General features: G+C 24.9%; 5 protein-coding genes across 14 annotated transcripts; 4 read left to right on the forward strand and 1 right to left on the reverse strand.

Annotated features, from left to right (window-relative positions):
- Positions 1–134: 134 nt before the first annotated feature.
- LOC122565707 (major facilitator superfamily domain-containing protein 12-like) lies at positions 135–3,110 on the forward strand. Of its 2 annotated transcripts, XM_043721956.1 has the most exons (9): positions 135–394; positions 662–988; positions 1,060–1,267; positions 1,345–1,556; positions 1,638–1,997; positions 2,081–2,231; positions 2,339–2,457; positions 2,768–2,893; positions 2,985–3,110. In XM_043721956.1, the coding sequence occupies exons 2-8, from the start codon at positions 685–687 to the stop codon at positions 2,878–2,880; spliced, it is 1,467 nt and encodes a 488-aa protein (XP_043577891.1). In that variant the 5' UTR covers positions 135–394; positions 662–684; the 3' UTR covers positions 2,881–2,893; positions 2,985–3,110. The 2 variants fall into 2 exon arrangements, with proteins under 2 accessions (XP_043577891.1, XP_043577881.1); XM_043721946.1 differs by lacking the exon at positions 2,985–3,110 and having other exon boundaries at positions 143–394; positions 2,768–2,949.
- LOC122565612 lies at positions 3,001–9,387 on the forward strand. 3 transcript variants are annotated; one of them, XM_043721751.1, is made up of 13 exons: positions 3,352–3,493; positions 3,574–5,001; positions 5,082–5,440; positions 5,569–5,922; positions 6,006–6,276; positions 6,352–6,767; positions 6,862–7,086; positions 7,166–7,641; positions 7,716–7,827; positions 8,168–8,640; positions 8,710–8,855; positions 9,037–9,132; positions 9,208–9,387. In XM_043721751.1, the coding sequence occupies exons 1-10, from the start codon at positions 3,478–3,480 to the stop codon at positions 8,321–8,323; spliced, it is 3,813 nt and encodes a 1,270-aa protein (XP_043577686.1). In that variant the 5' UTR covers positions 3,352–3,477; the 3' UTR covers positions 8,324–8,640; positions 8,710–8,855; positions 9,037–9,132; positions 9,208–9,387. The 3 variants fall into 3 exon arrangements, with proteins under 3 accessions (XP_043577694.1, XP_043577686.1, XP_043577676.1); XM_043721759.1 differs by lacking the exon at positions 3,352–3,493 and adding an exon at positions 3,001–3,139 and having other exon boundaries at positions 8,168–8,855; XM_043721741.1 differs by having other exon boundaries at positions 8,168–8,855.
- A 1,042-nt stretch (positions 9,388–10,429) lies between these two features.
- LOC122565759 (HIG1 domain family member 1C-like) lies at positions 10,430–12,739 on the forward strand. The gene is made up of 3 exons (XM_043722070.1): positions 10,430–10,636; positions 11,853–11,995; positions 12,194–12,739. Exons 2-3 carry the CDS (start codon positions 11,860–11,862, stop codon positions 12,376–12,378), a joined length of 321 nt encoding a protein of 106 aa, XP_043578005.1. The 5' UTR covers positions 10,430–10,636; positions 11,853–11,859; the 3' UTR covers positions 12,379–12,739.
- A 314-nt stretch (positions 12,740–13,053) lies between these two features.
- LOC122566439 lies at positions 13,054–20,972 on the forward strand. Of its 6 annotated transcripts, none has more exons than XM_043723690.1 (12): positions 13,054–13,305; positions 13,626–13,770; positions 14,168–14,290; positions 14,565–14,764; positions 15,037–15,246; positions 16,552–16,717; positions 16,793–16,859; positions 16,931–17,090; positions 17,267–17,404; positions 17,499–17,612; positions 17,715–17,929; positions 19,996–20,972. In XM_043723690.1, exons 1-12 carry the CDS (start codon positions 13,232–13,234, stop codon positions 20,016–20,018), a joined length of 1,635 nt encoding a protein of 544 aa, XP_043579625.1. In that variant the 5' UTR covers positions 13,054–13,231; the 3' UTR covers positions 20,019–20,972. The 6 variants fall into 6 exon arrangements, with proteins under 6 accessions (XP_043579625.1, XP_043579813.1, XP_043579718.1 ...); XM_043723878.1 differs by having other exon boundaries at positions 13,055–13,305; positions 17,715–17,944; XM_043723783.1 differs by having other exon boundaries at positions 13,056–13,305; positions 17,715–20,972.
- Positions 20,973–21,128: 156 nt separating this feature from the next.
- LOC122566888 (multifunctional methyltransferase subunit TRM112-like protein) lies at positions 21,129–22,890 on the reverse strand. 2 transcript variants are annotated; one of them, XM_043724814.1, is made up of 4 exons: positions 22,750–22,890; positions 22,101–22,376; positions 21,885–21,986; positions 21,129–21,551 (listed from the first exon to the last, which is right to left on the reverse strand). In XM_043724814.1, the coding sequence occupies exons 2-4, from the start codon at positions 22,176–22,178 to the stop codon at positions 21,357–21,359; spliced, it is 375 nt and encodes a 124-aa protein (XP_043580749.1). In that variant the 5' UTR covers positions 22,179–22,376; positions 22,750–22,890; the 3' UTR covers positions 21,129–21,356. The 2 variants fall into 2 exon arrangements, with proteins under 2 accessions (XP_043580749.1, XP_043580835.1); XM_043724900.1 differs by having other exon boundaries at positions 22,101–22,332; positions 22,750–22,888.
- Between the last annotated feature and the right edge of the window lie 237 nt (positions 22,891–23,127).

A 23,127-nucleotide genomic window follows, 5' to 3' on the forward strand; every position in this document is an offset into this window, starting at 1 on the left:
ACTGATATAGTAAAATTTTATGTTTGTGCAACACAACAATATAAAAAAATTTATTTTGATTTTAATATTAAAAAAAGATTGAATTTGATACCATTATTTTAATTTTAAAGATTTTGTAAATATGTAATTGTCTATGTATAATATTTATGAAAAAACAATACATTCATTATCGACAATGAGTCATTTTCGGTAACGTTTATACTGTGGTCAAATTTAATATACGTCATATACCGAAATAAAGAGAGAGGTTTCAAATTTTGAATTGTCGTAACATGTAAAATCTTAAAACATGCTTTATAATATTTACTATATTGTTATCTAGAAAGAAGGTCAAAATTACATGAATTGTGCATGTAGAATTGTAACAACAACAATTGTCAACAATAAGTGATAGGTTATGTATAATAACTATAGAATTTAAATCATTTTAATTATCTCGTATTATACATTGCAAATAAAATATTTTGTAATAAGGAAAGTAAAACTAAAATGTTTTTTAACGTAAAAAATCATTCCATCTGATTGTCATTATGTACCAGAATGTTTTAATAAATTTTAATTGCTTAAAAGTTTAAATTTCAATTGCTTTGTATCATTATTAATATATCAAATATTAAAATATATCATATAAATCATTAAACTGGTTTGTATTCCATTGTAGAGTATTACACTGCATTAAATACAATGGAAAATGAACACATTGTAACTGATGACTATAGTGAAATAATACAACGTCTTCCTTTTTCTCGGAAACTTTTATATGGGATAGGACATGTTTTGAATGATATTTGTGCTTCTATGTGGTTTACATACTTATTAGTTTTTTTTCATTTGGTATTGGGATTTAATTCAATCTCAGCTGGAATAATTTTACTCATTGGTCAAATAGCAGATGCTTTAGCTACTCCTTTTGTTGGTTTTCATTCTGATAAGGATGATAACTTTGGATTATGTAAATATGGGAGGAGGAAAACATGGCATTTAATAGGTATATATTGTTATTATTTCCTTATATGTTATTCATTATATCACATAATTTTTTCAAACAATTTATTTTAGGTACCTTATGCATATTATTTGCATTTCCTTTTATATTTTCACATTGTATTGGTTGTGAAACTTCTCATGAGTGGGCTCAATTAATCTATTATGCAGCATTTGTAATAATCTTTCAGTTTGGGTGGGCTGCAGTACAAATATCTCATTTATCCCTAGTTCCAGAACTTACACCTTCTGAATATGAAAGAACAGAACTCATAGCGATCAGGTATGTCTTTAATTATTGAAAGTTGAGATATTTAAAGTTGAATTATAACCCTAAATATTTATTACAACTTTATTTAGATACAGCTTTACTGTTCTGTCAAATATTTTTGTTTACTGTATTACATGGGCAGTATTACACGTAACAGATACTAATGCTTCCAATTCCCAAATTGGGCCCGATGATGCAAAGAAATTCCAGGAAGTTGTATTTATTGGAATTGGAGTAGGAGCTATAACATCTATTTTATTTCATATCTTTGTCAAAGAAAACTTTGTTAATAATTCTGATGGTAAAGTTATTTTTATATTTACTTACTCTGTGATTAAAAATTTTGTTCATTATAATATCTGTTTTATCACATTTATTTTAGGTTCGTTGAATAGAAATTCAAGAACAGTATTAGTACTATTAAAAGATGTTCAATTATATCAAGTAGCTTGTATATATATGCCTACTCGTTTGTTTGTAAACTTATCACAAATTTATATTCCTTTGTATTTACATAAATCATTAAATATGCCAGCTACATCTTTAGCTACAATTCCTTTAATAATGTATTTGAGTAGTTTTGTGATGTCTTTAATTATAGAAAAATTGAATACAAAACTGGGTCGAAAAGTTTCATATTGTTTTGGAGTTTTATTAGGTGTATTTGCTTGTATTTGGATACAATTAGGTACTGGTTTGACATACACAAAATATCAAATCTATCCAGTTTCCTTAATATTAGGTAATATTACATAATTTTTTTAAAGCCCTTCAAATTAAATATAAATGAAATATATCCAAACTAACTAATTTGTTTTATTATAGGATCTGCGGGCTCTATTATGTTGGTGACTAGTCTTGGTGTTACTGCAGATTTTATTGGACAAAATGTAAATAGTGGTGCATTTGTATATGGAATTATGAGTTTTACAGACAAACTTTGCAATGGATTAGCAGTTATGCTTATTCAATATTTGTTAGTATATAGTAACTCTTTTTAAAATACTAATTATTTAAATGATGATAAAAGTAAATTTTTAAAAAGTAAACAAAATTAAGCAATTCTCTTTTTCATATTTTCAGAAGCTCTTGGATTGATTGTAAAAATTATTATAAAAGTGTTTTAGTTTATGTTTGTGCTACATCTGCAATGGTTGGCTTATTAATGATATTATGTATAAAACCATTTCATCACAGTACAGGTATACATTTATAATAAATTATAACTGTATTTCTGAAAGACACTGGCAGTTAATTCAGATAAAATTTCATAAGTATCATAGAGAAATGTTATGGAAAAATATAAAATCAAAATTTTAACAAATTATGCATTCTGAAGAAAGATTTATATGTATAATAGATTTTTGTTATTATTAGATGCTGCATAATCTTTTCTCATGATATTCACTAAGTTACATCTTGTTTGGTCATCTGTGTCATTTGGAAAAATATCTTAAATTATCTATTAAATTAATTATAGTAATGATATAATATTAATATAAATTATTTCAGTATATAATACATTACACTGTGAACAAACTATAGAACATGATAATGTATTTATTACTACAGAAACAATAGAAAATGAGCCTGACAATTCAATAAGTCAAGAAAATGTTACATAGTATAGAAAAGATAGTAATTAAAATTTTGTTCATTTGATGTTAGATTCTAAATATATACTTTATATATTACTTGTGCAAATCTTTATTTAAATATTTGGCTGTAGTTTTCTATGGAGGCTCAAAAATTATTGACCCTTCCGTATATATCTTGATAGTATTCGACGAGAAAGATCCAAATATGCAGGTTATGGATCTAGGAATCCACTGGTTGAAAAGTTACGCATATGTAAAAATCAAACATTTCCAGCATATTTGACAGGTAAGTAATAATGACGCCATATTAACTTCTATCGATGATTACTCCAGTGAGTTGCTGGTTGTATACAATGCATGTGGGTGACGACCATTTTGTGGCGGGATTTTGAATCGTGAGTATTGGATTAGATTTGGGTTATGCTTCATACTCCGACCGCCGTAAGATGGCCGGTTACTTGCACTATCTTAAAGGTGGCAGACGTTACAACAAAAAAACGCGAGTGAAAATTGTAACATGTTAATTGTGTAAATAATGTATTGAAATAATTCGTTTGTACAAAAGAATATTGAAAAATGTGTTAAAAATTGAATGTATCAATATAGTACGTAAATATATTTGAAATGTCTTTGTCAGTAGGTAAGTTACCACGTGAATAGAATTCTAACCTTTGAAAATTTAGTAAGACATAATTACATATATATATTTTTATTTGACAGAATTATTAAGACGCCTAAATTCAGACGAAGAACTTTTACCCAAACGTTTAAAATTAGCAGAAAATGCATTCTGTGCCATTGATATACCAATAATACATAAAGAAGATCTTATTTTGCAATGGCTTTGTAATATGTGTCCCATGGACCAAGAAGCTTGGAATTCATTAAAAAATTGTTTGAAAACTGAATATTTGGATATTAAAAGTGATGTAATAAAATTATTGATAAAATTATTCATTGAAACATTTCAAAAAGATGTAAAACACATACGTGAGGATATTTTCGAATGCTGTAGATTGTTAACTTCTAATAACAGGGTTGCACAATATTTTATTAATGAGCCAAAAGATTTAGGACTTTTAACAAAGTCCTTATTAGAATGTGTAAATAGTGTTTTTAAACACACCTTTAACATTGGAGAAGAATCACCAGAAGGAATAAAGATTTCATTAATTAACAAAAGCAATGGATTGATACTGACAGCATATAATACAGTAATTAATGTCGTAGAAAATATAATACAAATTTATAAATCTGCTTTTACTACAAAAGATAGTTTGAGAATCATGTTTATACATGATATCTTATATCCTTTGTGTGTTATAATTGACCACGACTGTACTGATAATACCAATAGATTAGGTGCAATAACACATAAATGTATTCAACAATTAATATTTGGTAAAAAACATACTCAAAGTGGAGAATTTCTAAAAGATGAAGATATAACACAATTTAAAAACTTACTATCTATTTTGACAGGAAATGCAAAGATAAAAGATTTCCAAAGTAATTTAATGACATTTACTTTTCTCTTCCGTGTTGCAGTAATTACTTTCAAATCAGATACTGTCACATTAGATATAATATTAAGAAAATTAGTAGAATGTTCTGGGACACATAAAACAGAAGTTTTGAATACTTTTTTAAAATGTTTAAATGACATAACTTTTAATTTTGATAATAAAGTAAATGAAATCACATTATTTGATTATTGTCAAAATATAATTAATGATATTTTAATAAGTAAAAGCATGAGTAATGCAGATTACAATCTCTTAATACAATTTTGTTATTTTAATCCTCTCATAATTGAAAGAAAAGTTAAAGATATACTAAGAAAAGTTTTTATAGAAAAATCAGTATTGGAATATAAACATTTAATGATTTCTATTTTGGATGCTTTTATACACTTAAGGGAAGAGGAAAAATTAATTTCAGCAATATTAATAGCATTAAAAGATAGTTTGTCCCATGTATCACATCATATATCATCAGAAAGTAATATATGTTTTCCAAGTGAATTCAAAGAGAAGTTAATGAAAGCTGTAAATAATGTAACAAATTCACAAAGTGTAGTTATGTTAAGAACACTGACATACCATTTAAAGACTGATTGCTTACAAATGTTGGAATCTAATAATACTAGTAAGAATGATCATCATCATTGATTTTTATGTATTTCAGTATCTTTTTATATATAATATTTTAAATATTTTCTATTATAGGTGGAAATATTTTAATATTACGTGCTATAGTTGAATTACTCATTACACTGTTAAATGGTATATGCATTTTTGAATATAGTAGAACATCTACTTCCTACACAAAATTTGTAAATGCTTTTGATGATGTAAGAAATATTCTATCACTTTTACTGGTTAAAACATTGAGTTCAAATCAGGATGAAGAAGTTGTAATATTATTAACTGCAATATTCTCATGGAATGAAACACAAAGAGCTCTAAAATACTATGTGCCAAATACTATTTCAGAAAATTTGATATTACCTATATCGGGGAGTCAGTGGCAGCAACTGATTAAAAAAATTAAAAAATTTGGTAATGAAGATTGTAAGAATAATATGGTATGTTATCAAAATTTTATCATTACTTCTTTTATCACTTTTATCAAATTAATATTTATTTGTTTGTTTATTTTTCATCATATTGTATATTAGAAATGTATAAAAATTATATTTACATAAAATTTCAGAACAAACTTATTTTACAACAAGTTAAGATGTCTCAAAATACATTAACTGAATCTCCTGTGATACTCAAGAGCTTGATAGGTGGTTTAGAAAGTTGTTGGGGCTTAATATTAAAATTTGATACAGAAATAATACCATCTTTAAGTAATGAACAAGTGTTAAAATTAACACATTTATTATTAGCAGATATGGTTTCTAATGCAGATAATTTTAATGAATGGGTGAAAGTATTACATAAAAATGATTTAAAAGAGAATAAAAGATTAATGATATTCATATTAACTGGTGTTTTTACACAAATTGGATATTTAGCAACAGAAGGTATAACAAAATCTATTAGTAAATACCTTAATGCAGTGAGTATACATTTTTTATCGATATTCAAATATATTATATAAAATTAATTAAATAATTGTACAAAAATTTTTTATCCTTTTAGGAATTGCTACTTGAAGCTGAAATTGTTGAATGTGAAAAAATACATGATGTATTAATGTCTTTAAAGGAAGAGTTGCTAATAAGCAAATGGATACAAATGCAAAATATACTTTTACATAAAATCAAAGTATATTTAGAAATATTACTTCATCTACCACTAATATTTTTTAATACTAATTTAAAAATTATAACACTTATGTTCATATTTGCTGTTAGAATGGAATGTAATCAGAGTAATGAAATAGTCTTTTTATGCAATATAATGTTTTCAGGTACATTTCATGATTATACAGATAAGATATTTAATCAAAAATGAATAATGTATGAAAATCTGTTTTGTTTTTTAGATCTCTTGGAAAAGCCTAATATTGCTATATTTCAATATATAGATCCTTTTTTGTTGCTACAATTACTACCACAAAACAAAACATTCAAAAAATCACTGGAACTGTTTCTCAAGAATTGTTCATATAAAAGTTTAAACAAATTTATAAAATGTTCCACTAATTCCAAGGAAAATTTGTTTCTCTTATTAGAATCTATGGAACGTGTTAAATCAAAATTAAATGTTGACCAAAAAATAATAATTAAAAAGGCGGAAAAAAAATTAATCAGAATTGTAAGGGAGACTCCATCCTTTGAAATGAAAAATTCATATGACATGAAAATATTAAATCTGCTATTAAGAATTGGTATTAAAGATGAAAACATTGATGAAAAATTAAAGGATATTACAGAATCAACAATTGAAGACATATTTGTGGTAAATATAAATATACATAAATATAAACAAAACATATTTGTGATAAATTTAAAATAAAATTACATCATATAAAAATAGAGTATTTACTTAACAGAACAATAAAAATAATGAGATTACAAATGAATTATTGCAAGATGGTCTACAACTTATGGTTGTTATTTTACATAATAAAAAGGTATTTCATGTTACAAATCAAACTATAAGAGCAATTTGGTATGCATTATTTAAATACCCATGTATAGATGTACTTTCACCATTATTAGCATCAAGTGAACTGAATGAACTTTCTGAATTTACCGAAGAATTACACGATCAGTTGGTACGTTTAATAATTTTATACATATTATATAGCATAATTTTGTCATCAACAAAATACTTACTACTTTAGTTTGTTACAGGTCAAAACACTTTTAGGTAAACAAGAAAATAATCTAGAAAATATTTGTATTATATGGAATGCTATATTAAAAACAGATATGTCCAATGATCGCAATAAACTACGCTTAATAGCTATCAATAACTTAATTCAAACAATGCAAACTGTAAATATACTAGAAAAATTTTGGCCAACTTTGTTGAAACTAATGCACAATATTCTTGCTGCTAAACATTTGTATCTTCCTGGTTATATTATTGATATGAGTATAATTGTTAGTTTAAAATCATTTCAAGCAAATACAATACTAATTTTTAGTGATTCATTAGCATTGTGCAATGTACTGCTCAAAATGAGAACAAATCTAATTAGCGATAAGATACCTTCATTGTTAATATTGTATAGACAAATATTAAGTATTTTTATACATAAATCCAAATCTATTATTAATAAGTCCGAAGAACACACATTTAAGTGTCTTGCATTAGATATTGAAAAGTAAGTAAAAATCTTTTATCTATATAACAGAAAAAATTATAAATGTACTTCAAGCTATTATATTTTGCATACAGGTTTACTAGTTCTTTAGTAAAGTTAAAGAAAGATATGATTCGAATAAGTCCTTATTTAGTAGCAGATTTACTAAAATTATTGTCAGAAAGCTCAATACCAAACTTTATTAAGGTAAATTTCTTTATGATATATTTTATTTAACAATGTAGCATCGTATACCATACTCACTGCATAACCATCCGAACATCATTTTGCTATCTATAACAATCTCCATGAATTATGTATTCATACTGTTGAAATGCTGAGTTGTCATTGATATATAGTTGGTATACATGTGTTAAATATTAATATCAGTATCCCAGTCACCTACATCATTTCTTGTTCAATTTTTAAAATTTCTATTTGCTCAGATAAACGTTCGGGTATAGTCTCAGAATAGCGGATTCTTAAGCAAACAATACCATATTTCCTGTTAACAATTAATATAATATACTTCAACTTTTTATTTTAGATGTCTATACAAAATTGTATAAATCAATTAATCAGTGTGTGTGACCAACATGGACTTGCTTTATTATCACGAACACTACCTGTTTCAATGCAAGAAATTTTCAAAACTCAGTTAGATACATATAACAAATTTTATAAATTTATTGGAAAAATCTGAATGACAAATAAAACAATATTCACAAATTTGTATATGATAGTGTATTTTAATATTGATTAAAAAAATATTTGTAATACAGTTATTAAATAATTTTTTTATTGGAAAAAATAATCTTTTAAATATTACTACATTAAATCCATAATGACAACAGTATTTGCCAAGATCATATATACTCTTTAATATTCATATATTTGTATAAAAATTAAAAAATTTTCAGCATTAAAAATACAGAAAATTCAAATTACGCAACATTGTATAGTAGTACCGACCGGTTATTCGACGCCTGTCGTCGTTACATGCCTTTTCGTTTAACAAAGGTTATCTTCCGCTTTTTATAATTTTAACAAAGATATTTAATATTGTAATAGTAACTATAAATTTCTTAGATCAATAATTAGTAATGTCAATTTCTCAAACACGTGTTAATGTTTTTGTGGCCACTGCATTAGGAGTTTTTAGTGGTTATTATATTTGGAATGAACCATTAAAACAATACGCTGAAAAAAATTTTACTAACAAAAACTTAAATAAGGTAAGCTTCCTACATTACAAAAAGATTTATACGATAATATTGATAATAAATAATTGACATTTTTATTTTTAATATACATAAAATAAAAAATTTAGTATAATTCATATTCCTAGTCTGAATAAGATAATCTAAGTCTAATTTATTATTAATGTCATTTTTAAAAATGCTTCCTATTTTAAAGCAAACATCTCATGGCGAAACGCAAATTCAGCATAAATCTTCCAACTAAGATAATTCTTGTTTCATCTGTTATTCTAACATCTTTTGCTATTTATAGGTAAATATAATTATATTGTTTGTATTGTCAACCAGTGAGAAATAACATATATAATTAACATATATTTATATACAGATTTAGTTTTGAGAATTATGTTTCATTGCGCAAAAGGGAGAAATCTGAAAGAGAAGCAAATATATTGTATGAAAAGCAAATAGAAGCAAATCTATCAAGGGTCAAAAGCAACTAAAATATTTGTACTGCCATCAGAATGTAACGCATATATTTAATAAATAATCCATTGAATTATATTAATTATATAGTACTATAATTTATTAAGTAACATATTACAATAAATATATTTTACAATTTAGTTGTCGAATTTGCTTCCATAAAATGGTATGTATCTAGCTACTACTTTCCAATCGGTAAAATAAATCAGTGCCAAACCAGCTGATCCTCCATAAGTTAATGCAGATGGGATCCTAAATCATACATAATTATATTAAATATCATGGTGTACAAATTTATAAAAATGTAAATTTAGTGTTATATTATATAATTGATATGATACTTTCTAGAAAGTGTTATATAATTTTAATATTATTTATTATATTCAGTTCAAGAAGCTATATATATTATTACATGTTTTAATAATGAATTAATTCATATATCATTTAAAGAATAAATTAAACATTTACCATTTCATAGCAATTTCAAAATGTTTCTTTCCTACTTGCATTCTTCGGCACTTTTGTAATAAACCTTCGCACTTAAAATTTTAAGACGATTTATAAATCTAACTATTATTTAAAGTACGATATAATAGCTTAATAAAGGATTGCCTTTGCTCTATTGCCACCATGGACATAGGAATATTCCTATGCCTGTAATTGCCAACTATGATGGGATGTTCAAATTATTACTATTTTTTGGTATCAGTTACACCAACCTCAATTAAATGAAATAAACCTCTGTTATTGACCTTTTTTGTTAAAAAGTTATCTTTTTCAAAGTTTATGAAAAGAGTGACATTTACAATAACTGTAAAAATCTATAGGCTGTCCAATGATTCTCAACAAGACAAGATAATAAACGTAAACAAAATTTGATTACTGCAGCTGCAACTATTGGCTGTTCACTAGTGAAATACTTTTGTTTTGATATCAAGTAAGTATCGATACTTTTATTCGATATAACCAATGGATAAAGGTATCAATATCGATTTACATCTACCATGGTCATATTACACATTACATGTTAGTAATTGTAATTACCCTGGGTATAGAAATATGTCATATATATATATATATATATCCTATGTCCATGGTAATTTCGTATTAAGGTTGGTTTATTGTGTTTCTATCATCGTTGTATTCGCATACTGGCAACTCTCGTGGTAGGGACACCCAGCGTGTACACAGGCTGGTCACAGCATGGTCACAGTCACACGTCACAGATACAAGTCATAAGATTTAGAATTACTCATAAGCACATCGGTCGAAAGGGACGAAAGGACAAAAGCTTAATGTTTTAAAATTCTTACATTGTTCAAAGAATAAAGGTAAATTGTTTATTCATTTTGTATATAAGTGTGTTACGAAATTGGAATATATAATTTATGAGTTTTCAGAATATTTATATAGAAATTATAAAATATTAAATTTATCTCAACGTGTTATTATAATTGTTCAAGTATAACTATTACATAAAGAATAATGCTATATCCAAAATGATTTTATAAATTAAAGCTATTGTGTTTTATATTTTTAAGAAATTAAAAAAAAATATATAATTATTATAAATAATCTGTAAGATTTCTTAAACATATATATTTTTGTATTGGTATAAAAGAACTATTGATATAATGCTATTATTAATTTCGAATTATTTTAAATGTTACTATTGTAATATTCAACGACATGTGTGAATGATATATTGAAAATCAATGAAAATGGCAATTTTATACAAAAACAAGTTATGTATAAGAAATGTTAAATTATGTATAAGTCTGTTAGAACATTTCGTAATAAAAATGTGCGATATCTCGGTACAAATGCAATGCTTATGATATAATAGATACATGTCAAATTTATTACTATTGTAAAAATACTCATTGTTAATGTTTGTTTCTTATTCTTAACATTAGAATAACCTAAAATGAAGTATTCAATTTTATTTCGCGTGCACGTGCGCGTGCATATTTTATAAAAATATATAAAATAAAATTTATTGTTTTGTAAATAATTTAATCTTTTACTTCGTGTTAATTAACAACATATATAAATATACATAGTACAATATGTGTTAGATATTACGTAAAATTTGTTCTTATATATTTGAAAAATGATTTTTACTAATATGTTCTTTAAAGTCAATTTATTTTTGAATTTTTTAATAGAAAGAATTATATATTAGTTACAATGTAACAATGTACATTCTTGTATTATACAATATATAACATTGATTTCTTAATTCCAAAGCCATTTTAATAAATATGCATTAAATAATTTATAATAATTATTTGAACTTATTACTTTTTTAGATAAATTACTATATATACATATATAGTTGTACGAATTAAAAGAAAATATTTTAAATTTGATAAAGTATTTATTTCATAAAATTATTAAAAATATTATTGTTTTTAATAATTATATAATATTTTTTGTACTGTATCTTATACCTATATACATATCTAATATAATAATATATAATAATTGTATTATGATAAAATTATTTTTTCTATTAAATAATATATGTATGAATAATATATACAGGTGAGTAATGGGCGAGAATACTTGGAAAATTGGTGAAGCAGTCGAGATTCCAGAAGAGGCTATTAAGATAGCATTAGAGAATGAAATATCATTATCAGACAGGTTTTATTTATTAGCAAAACGATCACCATTTTTTTTAGCTGGTATGTTTTTAGTACCAAAAATGTTTTATTTAAATATATATTATATCATATCATTTTAAATTGGGATGAGTATTCTATAATAATTATCTTATTTTGCATTATAATTTTGAATACTATGATACAATCAATACTGGAATATAATTGTTTACTTTATAATCTTAATATTACTTTATGAAAATACAGTTGTCTCCTTTATAGGCATAGTTGGTTTAACTACTGTTTGTGGAATAGGTGCATATAAATGGAAAACGCGAACAGTAAAACCTTCTATATTTATTGTACAACTCAGAGTTGCAGCTCAGGCTACAGCACTTGGTATCATCAGCTTAGGAATGTTTTATGGCATGTATAACGATTATATAAAGAAGAAGAAGAAGGAATAACATTCATCATTTAATGTTAGAAAGAAATAAGGAGACAGAACATTCAATCGTATTCAAAGAGTAAAATAAAATATATTTATTTTTAGTAATATGGAGCTTGAAAGCTATTTATGATTATTAAATTTAGATACTTTATGTGATTATCAAATTTTGTAGAAGAATACTATAGACGATATGCAATTATATGCAATAATAGTTTAGTATTATTTAAATACTATATTTAAAGATACTATTTATTACATAAATTATTGTTCTTGAAATATAGTGTCTCATAAGATAAATAATGTTTCAAGAAAAAAGAACTGTAAAAATTGAACAATAAAATGTAATAAAATGAATAAATTTAAGTGAAAAATTAGAATTTTCTCTGTATTAAATATCTCACTATATGTATGTCTATTTAAATAAGTATTTTGTATATTACATTTAAAATATAATATGTACATATATGATTGTATTTAATATAAATATCAGACAATTTTAAATTTCAGAAAAAGAACAAATATTTAAACTTAATTACATTGCAAATACTTAATTTTTATTAAATTTACATATTGTTAAATATCATTAACGATATGTAACTTTACCTTTATGTGTTGTATATCATATGTAAATTACATAGATTTTTATTATTGGTGAATGTTTAGTAATTTTTTAATATACAATAAATATAATAATTAATAATACTTTAAATTTTTATATTTAAGAATTAATAAATATAGCAATTTAAATTGAAATTAGATTAATTACGATTGAATTGTGTTTTCATATAACTAAATTTAATTAATCGTAATAGTGAGTACGTAACATTAGTTCCGGAAGAACTTACTTCGAGTTATCAAAATACGCAAAGATGGCTGAAGAAAGTGACAGGAGTCAATTGCCACCCGGTTGGGAATGCAGATATGATATTCGAAGTGGTCGTCCGTATGTAAATTTTTTAGAAAATATTCGATTGTTTCGTTACCTACTATTAGAAGAAATAAATCTGGATGGGAGTATTTATTTGGTGCAAAAAGCTAATATTACGCAATCATGATTTACTGATTATTCGATTTTTGAATGTATACAAACTAGTAAAGAAAATATTAATGAACATGATTATTTTTGTTAAATGATCCTTTTTGGTTTACTTGCAATATACGATATATCAAATATTATACATGGTTACAATCAAATCTTACGTGATAAATGTGCAATAAATAACTTATTAATTATTATACAAATCAATTTAAAACATTTTTCAGATATTTTATAAATCATTTTAACCGTACAACAACATGGGAAGATCCAAGAGTAAGATATTGGCAGTATTCTCAGTATATACAATCACAAAATTCAATGGCACTGAGTTCTGCTACAACTATTACTTCCCAAGATATACCTATGCAGGTCAGTAGATAATTTCTGCTGTATGTTAAAACTGTAAAATTTATTGGATCATCAGTAGACCACAAATATATGTGAAAATTCATATTTTTGTGAACATAACTAATGATGTATAAATAATAAGTAGAGATTGATTTTACTTATCGATTATTATTATAATACGTTTTTTCATATTATATGTATTATATACATTTTTATACTTTTAAATTTTCCATAAACTACAGCCTAATTATCACGCAATAAATATATCCATTCTTATATGTGAAGAAATACTTGGGTGTTTTAAAATTGCACTTATGCATGTATTAAAATGATCATAATTGCACTTCCAATATATGTGTTTTTGTCATATGCACATGCTGCATTTGGATAAAATATAACATGTACAACAAAATAATAGACTGGAGGAAATGGAGGTGGTGGACATTTAGGTTATGCTGGAGCTCACAGAGCTCCACAAATTTATCCAACACTGTCTCCTTATCATAATCCACAACTTGCATTTTTACCTCCTAGTTTACAGGTAGGTAACTTATAATTGTACATGTACATTGCGTATGTTATATGATACTTTGATATTGAATTGAAGATACAATTAAATTTTTATTAATAAGTTTTCATCATAGAAAAATAATTATGTGGGTAGATAAATTGTAAACAACATTATTATATATACGAAATTTTTATATTAAGTAATTTTGTAACTTTATTATGTATCTGTTTATTAAACATATTTTTCTAATATTAAATATGAAACTAATACATCTAACAATATCTAAGGAAAGTAATTTATATAGGATCTGAAAACTCCATTATCGCTGAAATCAGTTAGTGCAATGACAAACAGGCTTGGGGATATGACGTTGGGGTCTCCAACTCCAGTAAAGAATATGGAAACATACTTAACACAGAACTCGGATTCTGAATTACAAGTTGCTAAAATCAATGCTATGTTTCCCACAGTTTCTGATACTCACATTCGACTTCTTTTGAAAAAGTAAGTTTTAGAATTTAATATGCATATGTACATTTAGATCTTTATTCATGTTATCATATATTATTATTAACAAAAATTTTGATTAATCTTTTACTTATATTAATGTAAATTTCTATGTCTTTAAACCCAAACCATATTAACATACACATATAAAATTATGCTTTCATGCATATTTAGTTACATTTTTTCTAATTATATATTAGTTTCTTTTCAATGAGTTTTGTTGGCACTGTATTAATTATAGTGCTAAGGTGGTAGCTGATATCTTTCAGATACCATAACAGAGCAGCTTTGGTTGTCAGCGCTTTACAAGTGGAAAAGAATCCTCTTTGTGCGCCAGGACCATGCACACCTGTGGGAGTGCATTCAAACTATGCAATACCAAGATGGCGATTACCACCACATGCTATACATGCAGCTCTAACATTGAGTCCACCTCGTGGGGCTCGGCCAGCCCCTAACTCCCCCAAAATAAAACTTAGGTTTTTCCCATACTTATATAAATTTCACCAGATATGGATGCTAGATGTTGATATTGTATCTCGTGATAGTTGCAAAGAAATATATCAGATAACAAGATAGAACACTATAAATATTGATTTATTTTGAATATCTGATATATTTTATGTATATGACCATACAGTGCTGTGTAGTAATAGCATGTGTCAGTACACATTGCAGACTATTTATATAATCTTTCTCAAAGATCTTCTCTTTATAAGTAAATCTATATATTTAATTCTATACATTGTATGATCAGAAATTAAATATTTGTGCATCTGCAATGTGTTAAAATTTGTTATAATTTTATAAACAATAATATAGCAATCAATCAATGTGAGAATGCAAAATTTTTTTATAAAATAATTATAGCAATATGTTGCAAGAATTTACATCTTGTGTAGTAGATAAATTTGTATTAAGTAGTTTCCAAAGAATGATATCAAAAGACCAGTAATTCTTTTTTTATTTTTTAATCGTTTCCTTTCTATGTTTAATTTTTTATTTTTATAATTTGTATTTGATTTTTTTTATACGTAGTATTGTCATTTGGAATTCATTTTTCATTTCAGTTTCTTCCTGGTTTACAGTACACCACATGTTGGATAGTGTAAACTTTACACAAATCATAGATAGGTTGGTTTTAGTTTTATATCATCAATGTATTCTTTGTTTTAGTTTTTAGTAGCGATCATAAAGTTTATTTTTCTTTCATATATTGTTTGCCTGTTGTAATCCAAATCTTTATACTAGTAAATGAGTTTCCTAGGAATGTACAATATCATTCTTATGTATTATCAACAAAATCGGAGAAAAAGAGTACCAATATATTATGCATGCAATAAGAAACTCATTTATTCAATAAAAATGTGGTTTAAGCATGACAGTATGTGCATGTGTACTGTAATTTTAAATATCTATATTTGTTTATATCTATACTTATTCAAAATATGTCATTTTACTATTTTTAAAATCAATTTACTGATATTAATAAATTTGTAATAACATTGTATATTGTATAATGTCAAATTATCAATCACATGTGCATACCAAAATAATTATTGTTACTACTGTTTTATGTAAATTTTAGTTATTAATCATTAAAAATAATGTTATTTTAATATCTAATTTGTTTTAATAATTATTTGCATCATATCTTTGTCTGATTTATAAATCAGTTATCATTTGCACAATTCAGTCTTGTATTGTAGACTGTCCATATTTATATTCTGTACATTGTAAAACAATTGCAGTAAATGTTATATACCAAAATACTATATGTACAGGTACCTGAAAAATGTATTCCCAAAAGTAGAAGAAACCATGTTGCTTGATATTTTGGAACAAAGTGACAACAATGTTCAAAAAGCTTCTGAAAAATTAATCGATCTAGGCTATGAAAAACGAAATCCTACAGCTCCTAAATCTTTAAGAAGAAAAGAGGAGGAGCAAGTAATATATTACATTTATTTGTAGGTTTAGTTGACATTATCATTTTAGGAACTAATTTATATTTTATCTTTGCAGATAAACAATGAACAAACTGTACCTACTCCGCCACCGCGTATGAAAAGTTTAGAAGAGAAAAATAAAAGTAGGTATATTTAACATTATTCCTTAAAATATTAATAGCAATATTTGAATTTTTGAAATATAACTTATTAGTGAAAACGCGATTGATGGAGAAATATAAATCAGTACCAGAAAGAGTAATAATGCTTGCTATGGATAGTGTTGATTATGACGAAGAGAGAGCAATACACATATTAGATATCATGGTTACAGAAGAAGCTACAAGACCTTTGTGTACATCAGGCAGTCCAAGGTAACAACATATCTAAATAGTAGTAAATTGAAAAAATTGATATTTTTTACTTACATGTATAGTAGAGTTTTAAGAAACTTTTTATAAATAAATATAGTGTTCCAATTGTTTTATATGTAAATCTATTGTATGTTATGAAAATATAACATCTTATTAAGTATATGTAACATTTGCAGCAGTAGAAGTGACGAAAGGAAAGACAGTCCACCAGTAACCGAAGCTGTAAAATTAACTGCTTCTCCAATTAAGAAAATAGTTAAGGATGCAAATTCGGAAAAATCTAAACGTTCAAAAAATAAAATAGAAATACCAAAGTACAAAAAAATTTTATTATATCTTTTCATGTTCATAATATTTTTCGTATTTAGGAAAAAAAATAAAAAATATAATAATTAATAACATTTTCAGAGTTTCTCGAGGAACTAGTACCACAGAGGACAATGAATATAAATCTCCATATTTGACAAAACCAGTTGGACCAAACCCTGATTTACCAAAAGGAGCTAATAATGACTTACTTTTGTAAGTTAAACATTTTCATTTCGATAAATTAATATTTTTGCTATATATATGCATGATTGAAATAAAAAATAAATAGAATTATTGTTATTACAATTTTTTTAGACCTGATTATGCACCATGGTCAGGACCAGATCCAAGTTTCTTAAGTAAAGAGTTATATAACAAAACAATAGCTAATGGACATGATGCTACTTTGCTTTTCGGAAATCGGTGTGTTGCCAAAGGACCTAATTCAGAATTGAGAAAAGGTGCACTGAGAGAATTAACTCAAGGTTCTATATATTCTCAAAGAAATATTTCGAATACAGAAAGTCGTGGTAAATGAAATATGTGTAATTGTCTCTTTGTTAATTTTTATGTTTGCTAAGTTGAAAGTATATCTGTTTTATTTAAACTGCTTTTTATTTAATATCTTCATATAAATTATACAAATTTATAGTTATAAATCAATTGAACGTTAATTATTTGAAATATCCATTTCTTAATTTCTTATATATTGAATAAAAGCTTCCAATATTAGTACCATTAATACAAATAAACAATTATTGTTAATTCTATATTGCTAAATTCAAAGTCATTTGTTATATGTTCGTATTGAAGTTATATTAATATAAATATTTGGTTACTTTATTACAAGTTAATATTTTATATGTTCACTATAGAATATTAATTTTACATCAAAAATAAATTTTAACTGTTTGTCTATAAGATAGCAAACGAGATACAGTCAATTACAAAAGTCTACATACATCCCTTAAATATAAAATATTATAGTAAAAATAATTAGTTCTATGAGTTCTTTTGACACATTAAGATACATATTGTTACAATGTAATATAATTTATTCACCTTTACTTGCATTAAGAAAAAGGAAGCAAAAAAATATAAAATTCAATGTTGCAAAAGTTATATATATATATATATATGTTATTATATATTATTAATATCTTATAACCCCCCCCCCTTCTCTCTGTAAGCATCAATAATGATCTGTTATCAGGTTGGTATTGATAAAATTAAAAGTTTTGTAAACTCTGATGTAAATCTATTTCAAAATTCTTATAAGTTAAATGTTTTAATGTTTTTAATTCATTTTAGAAATACATAATATTTAAGATAACTTTGTACTGATATGTAAGTATAAATAATTTTGTGACAAAGTGCGTTTTAGTGTCATAATTCAATAGGTGTATGTAGACCTTTGTAACTCATTGTGCATATTCATGAAAGTATATGTAAAGGAGTGTTCAAATTTACTTAGATATACATATTTTAAGTGATTTAAAAAATACATCATCATTAGCATGCATTATCAATTTTGGAAAATCGTAATGCTTCCATTTATGACATATCTTGTCATTTTTAATATATACCAAGTATAAATATGACCAAGTCTCTAGATGTTCGCAAATAATTTAAAAATTTTGGAATATTTTAAATTATTTGAACATTGTATTGAACACAAAGTAATTGAAATCAATTTTTTTGCAAATAGAAACAAAGTTTTTAATAATATTAACTTATATGCAACCTACTAAATAAATACTTGTAATAGAAATAGCAATTAATTCCATGATAATATTATTTCAATTAGGGTATAGCACATTTGTTTTCTAAATTTGACGTAAGCAATTGTCTTAATTTAAAAAAATGGAATGTTGAAATATTTAAAAATTAAATGTAAATTTAAAAGATATTTTGTAATATAGTTTGTATATTGGTAGTTTTTCTTTATAATAATTTAGCTTACAAATATTTTGAAGTATTTGGGGACAACTTTAATGTCCTTATTTAATTTTTTGATATAGACATGTTTTGCAAATTATGCACATCGTATTAAAGTTATACACAAAAAGTAAAAGAAACTACTAAAGTTCTTTAAACAGACAAATGTAAACTATAATTCAGAAATCTTTATAATTTACATTTCAATGTTGAAATCCTTAAGATCATCAATTTTTACAATTAGATTAGATTTTGTTTATTATAACTGTAAAATTTATAATGAAAATCATAAATCTACAACATATTCAGTATTAGAAAGTATTTGGAACAAATGTAAGATATAAAGAAATTAATTATATGAAAAATATTTGGAAAATTATTAATTTTGTATACTATGTATGTTTTGAATCGTATTACTATATACGATAGATGTGAAATACAAATTGCATATCCATGATGCAAATTTCGAGGTCATTATTACATATGATTAATATGACATAGGCTATAACCAAGAAAGGGTTTCTAATGATAAACTAAACAAGAAAAAAAGCTTTATATATGCTATAGTTAAATGAATGTACAGAAGTATTTTCATAGCTTAATCCAAAATAATCCTGCCTTTGAGAAAATCTAATATGTGAATAAAAATTAATAACAGATGGGCTGTGGCTGAAACATTAGTTGAGAGCTATTTTTATAGCTTTTTAACTTGAGAAGAAACTAGGAGGGATAAAATAATCTATTTTGACTATATTTTGAGTATTGCCACATATGCAGAAAGTAACATTAACTGGAATAAATAAATTCTTCGATTAGCTAATTACTGTAATTCAAAATTTCAACATGAAACTCATTCTCTCAAACGCAATTAGGTATTGTATTCTGTGTAAAATATATAGTGATTTGGAGTTGTGTGTGAGATGTATTGCTATTGAGTAACTATTAGTTAATAATGTAAAATGCCAAATTTGTTTCTATCAACTCTTCCATCCAAAAGGTTCGTTTTGCAAGATATTTCCTTATGAGCTAACATAAAATAAATAATTTTTCATTCATTTTCATGAATTAGATGTTATAGAGGGTTGTATGCAATAGATTAGCAAAGTTATACTAGCATTAAAATAATAAATGTATTTTATCATATGAGATTTGTTAATCTGGTATGAGTTTTTGTTATATTAATAACAAGATATTCACTAACATAAGATATTCATTGTATGCCAACAATAATGTTATGTATTAATGGAGTTGCCCTATTTCACGATTAAGATTTCAAGTTCCACGCGATTTTTCTCATATACATGTTATTTTATTTGCAGAAACAAAACTATTTTTAACAGATTTTATGCAATGTGAATACATAAAAAAGCTATATATCTAGGTATTTTCAGAATTATTTTGTGTTTAATATAGTCACTATAATAATGCCAAAAATCATATTTAGCTTTAAGGATTTTGTCCTAAGTACTTTAAACTAAATGATTAATACACTTGAAACAGAATTAAAAAACAACCCATAACTAGCAATATAAACATCATATTATATACAGATGTATACTGAATATTGCAATAATGCAAAGTTGTATTTCATTGTATTTACACATATCTGTACAATAAAGATATTCATAATCAGTCTTCTTATGTAATAATTTATTTAATAAAGAGAGAGAGATATTTTATCAGTTTATAATATTTCATTCTTTATATCCATATGATAATGATATATATATATATAGATAACATATAATCTATCTATAACATGAAATTATTAAACAAGATGTTAAAAAATAGTAATAGGATTAATTTTACATATTTATTTAATTTACTATAACTTTTTATAGTTAATTAGTGATTTTATATTACATCATTTTATACTAATTGTAATAACAAAGATGTCAAATCAAATTATATATGTTATAAAAAGGAATGAAACATTTTATGTACAACATATAAATGTCTAGTACTTGTAAACAGAAAAGATATGGATGGCGTCTAATTTGATTACTGCAATATCAATCATTAAACTTCATCTTCGTTTAAGAGCATATTTGGTATACCATCGTTAATAGGGAATTTTCTGCCAGATTCTGGACATAGTAGATCTCCATTAATGACTTCAACTTCCAATAGTATATGATGAACCATTTTTAAAAATTCCTCATTTGTTTCAAAATCTTGAATCAAAGTCTGTGGTAATTCTCCAACATGACCTATCTGCATTAATAATTAGAGTATATTATTATTAACATATATATGCTATCAAATTTGTATCTTTATTACTTGTACATAAAACAAATAATAAAAATATTTTACTAAAAGTTTACGAGTTATTATTTTAAATTTTTAGTGAGTAAACCAAAAAATTTTTTCGTATATTAAAAACTTTATTTTTAAAATTATACTAACTATTAAAAGCAAAATATATAGCACAAGCTTCTATATGTTTGATATAATATTCAATATAATAAGAAATATAGATGTAAGTACTAATACTATTTTGTATATTACAGATTTTTAGCAGTTTCATTTAAAAGAGTAATAACTTACACTTTCTGCAGCTTTCCAAAGTGTAGCCCAATCAAGTTTTGGAATTATTCTTGCAATAAATTCTGGATTGAAATCTACTTCTGACACTTTAATACCTTTTGCCTGCAAGTTTATGTAAAAAATCCTTCCTTACTAATGCAAATTATGTTATTATAAAATGTTTTAATTGGTTTGTTTAAATTAACCTTAAAATTGTATATTATATTGTAAACTTACAACAATCCCAAGGGGATATCCAACAGTTACACCTTTCAAGCATTTTGAAGTTAACATATTATGTGTTAAAAGTTTCATTTTTTAATAATATTTTCCGATCGTTTTATTAATTGAAATAATTTGAAAAAATTATGATTTTGTTGTCAAGGTTTTGTGTTAAAAGTTCTTGATGCCGGCTTTTACCGACTTATGCATACTCCAATCTCAAGACGCAGTTCAATACGACTATATTCTATTACGAAAATAATAATTTTGTAATTGTTCTCGTTATGATATCTAAAGCAAGAAAATATGGGTAAAATGAAAATTATTGGATTAATTTTCCACGCTATAAAAATAGATTATAAGAATTTAAATTTAAGATTTATTATGATAAATTGAGTGACAGTCACGTGATTTCTCCTATTCAATTGCACTTTACTTTAGGAGGTTAGCTTTTCAGAAAAAATGCTATTATCTTGTTTATGAATAATCTATTACATTTTGTTGAGATTTTTCAAAACACAGTTTACAGAATAATTATATCAAATTAATTCTAGAAAAATTTTATTCGACACAATTCGTACGATAAATTACGAAACATATGGTGCGTAACCTATACGTATATATCATAGTCCAAGGTGGAAAATCGTTTGAACATCAAACTTACAGTAGCCACATCACCTGGCCTTGATGAAAATACGCAATCAGCTGTTATTCTTGCCTATTTATCTCTTTTTGTATCGTATTTAAACCTACATATTTCTGCTGTTATTTGCCAGTCATATTTTGACACATCACCAACCTGCTTCAAAAATAATCAAGAACTTGTATAACCTAAAACAAGTAGTAATATACATTTATTTTAACTTTTCAATTGCTAATTCTTCTACATATATTTAAAACTACGTTTAGTAAATGTCAATAATTAAATAGTGTAAATTTCTTTTTTATTGGTGATAATATGTATTTTTATTAAATTTATGGTGCTTGTATGATAATTACCAAAAAATGCTACAGAAGACAGGAAGATAAAGTTATCAGTAAC

This window comes from Bombus pyrosoma, linkage group LG1 (genome assembly GCF_014825855.1).
Source record: "Bombus pyrosoma isolate SC7728 linkage group LG1, ASM1482585v1, whole genome shotgun sequence".
In the NCBI taxonomy this organism is placed as follows: Eukaryota; Metazoa; Arthropoda; class Insecta; order Hymenoptera; family Apidae; genus Bombus; species Bombus pyrosoma.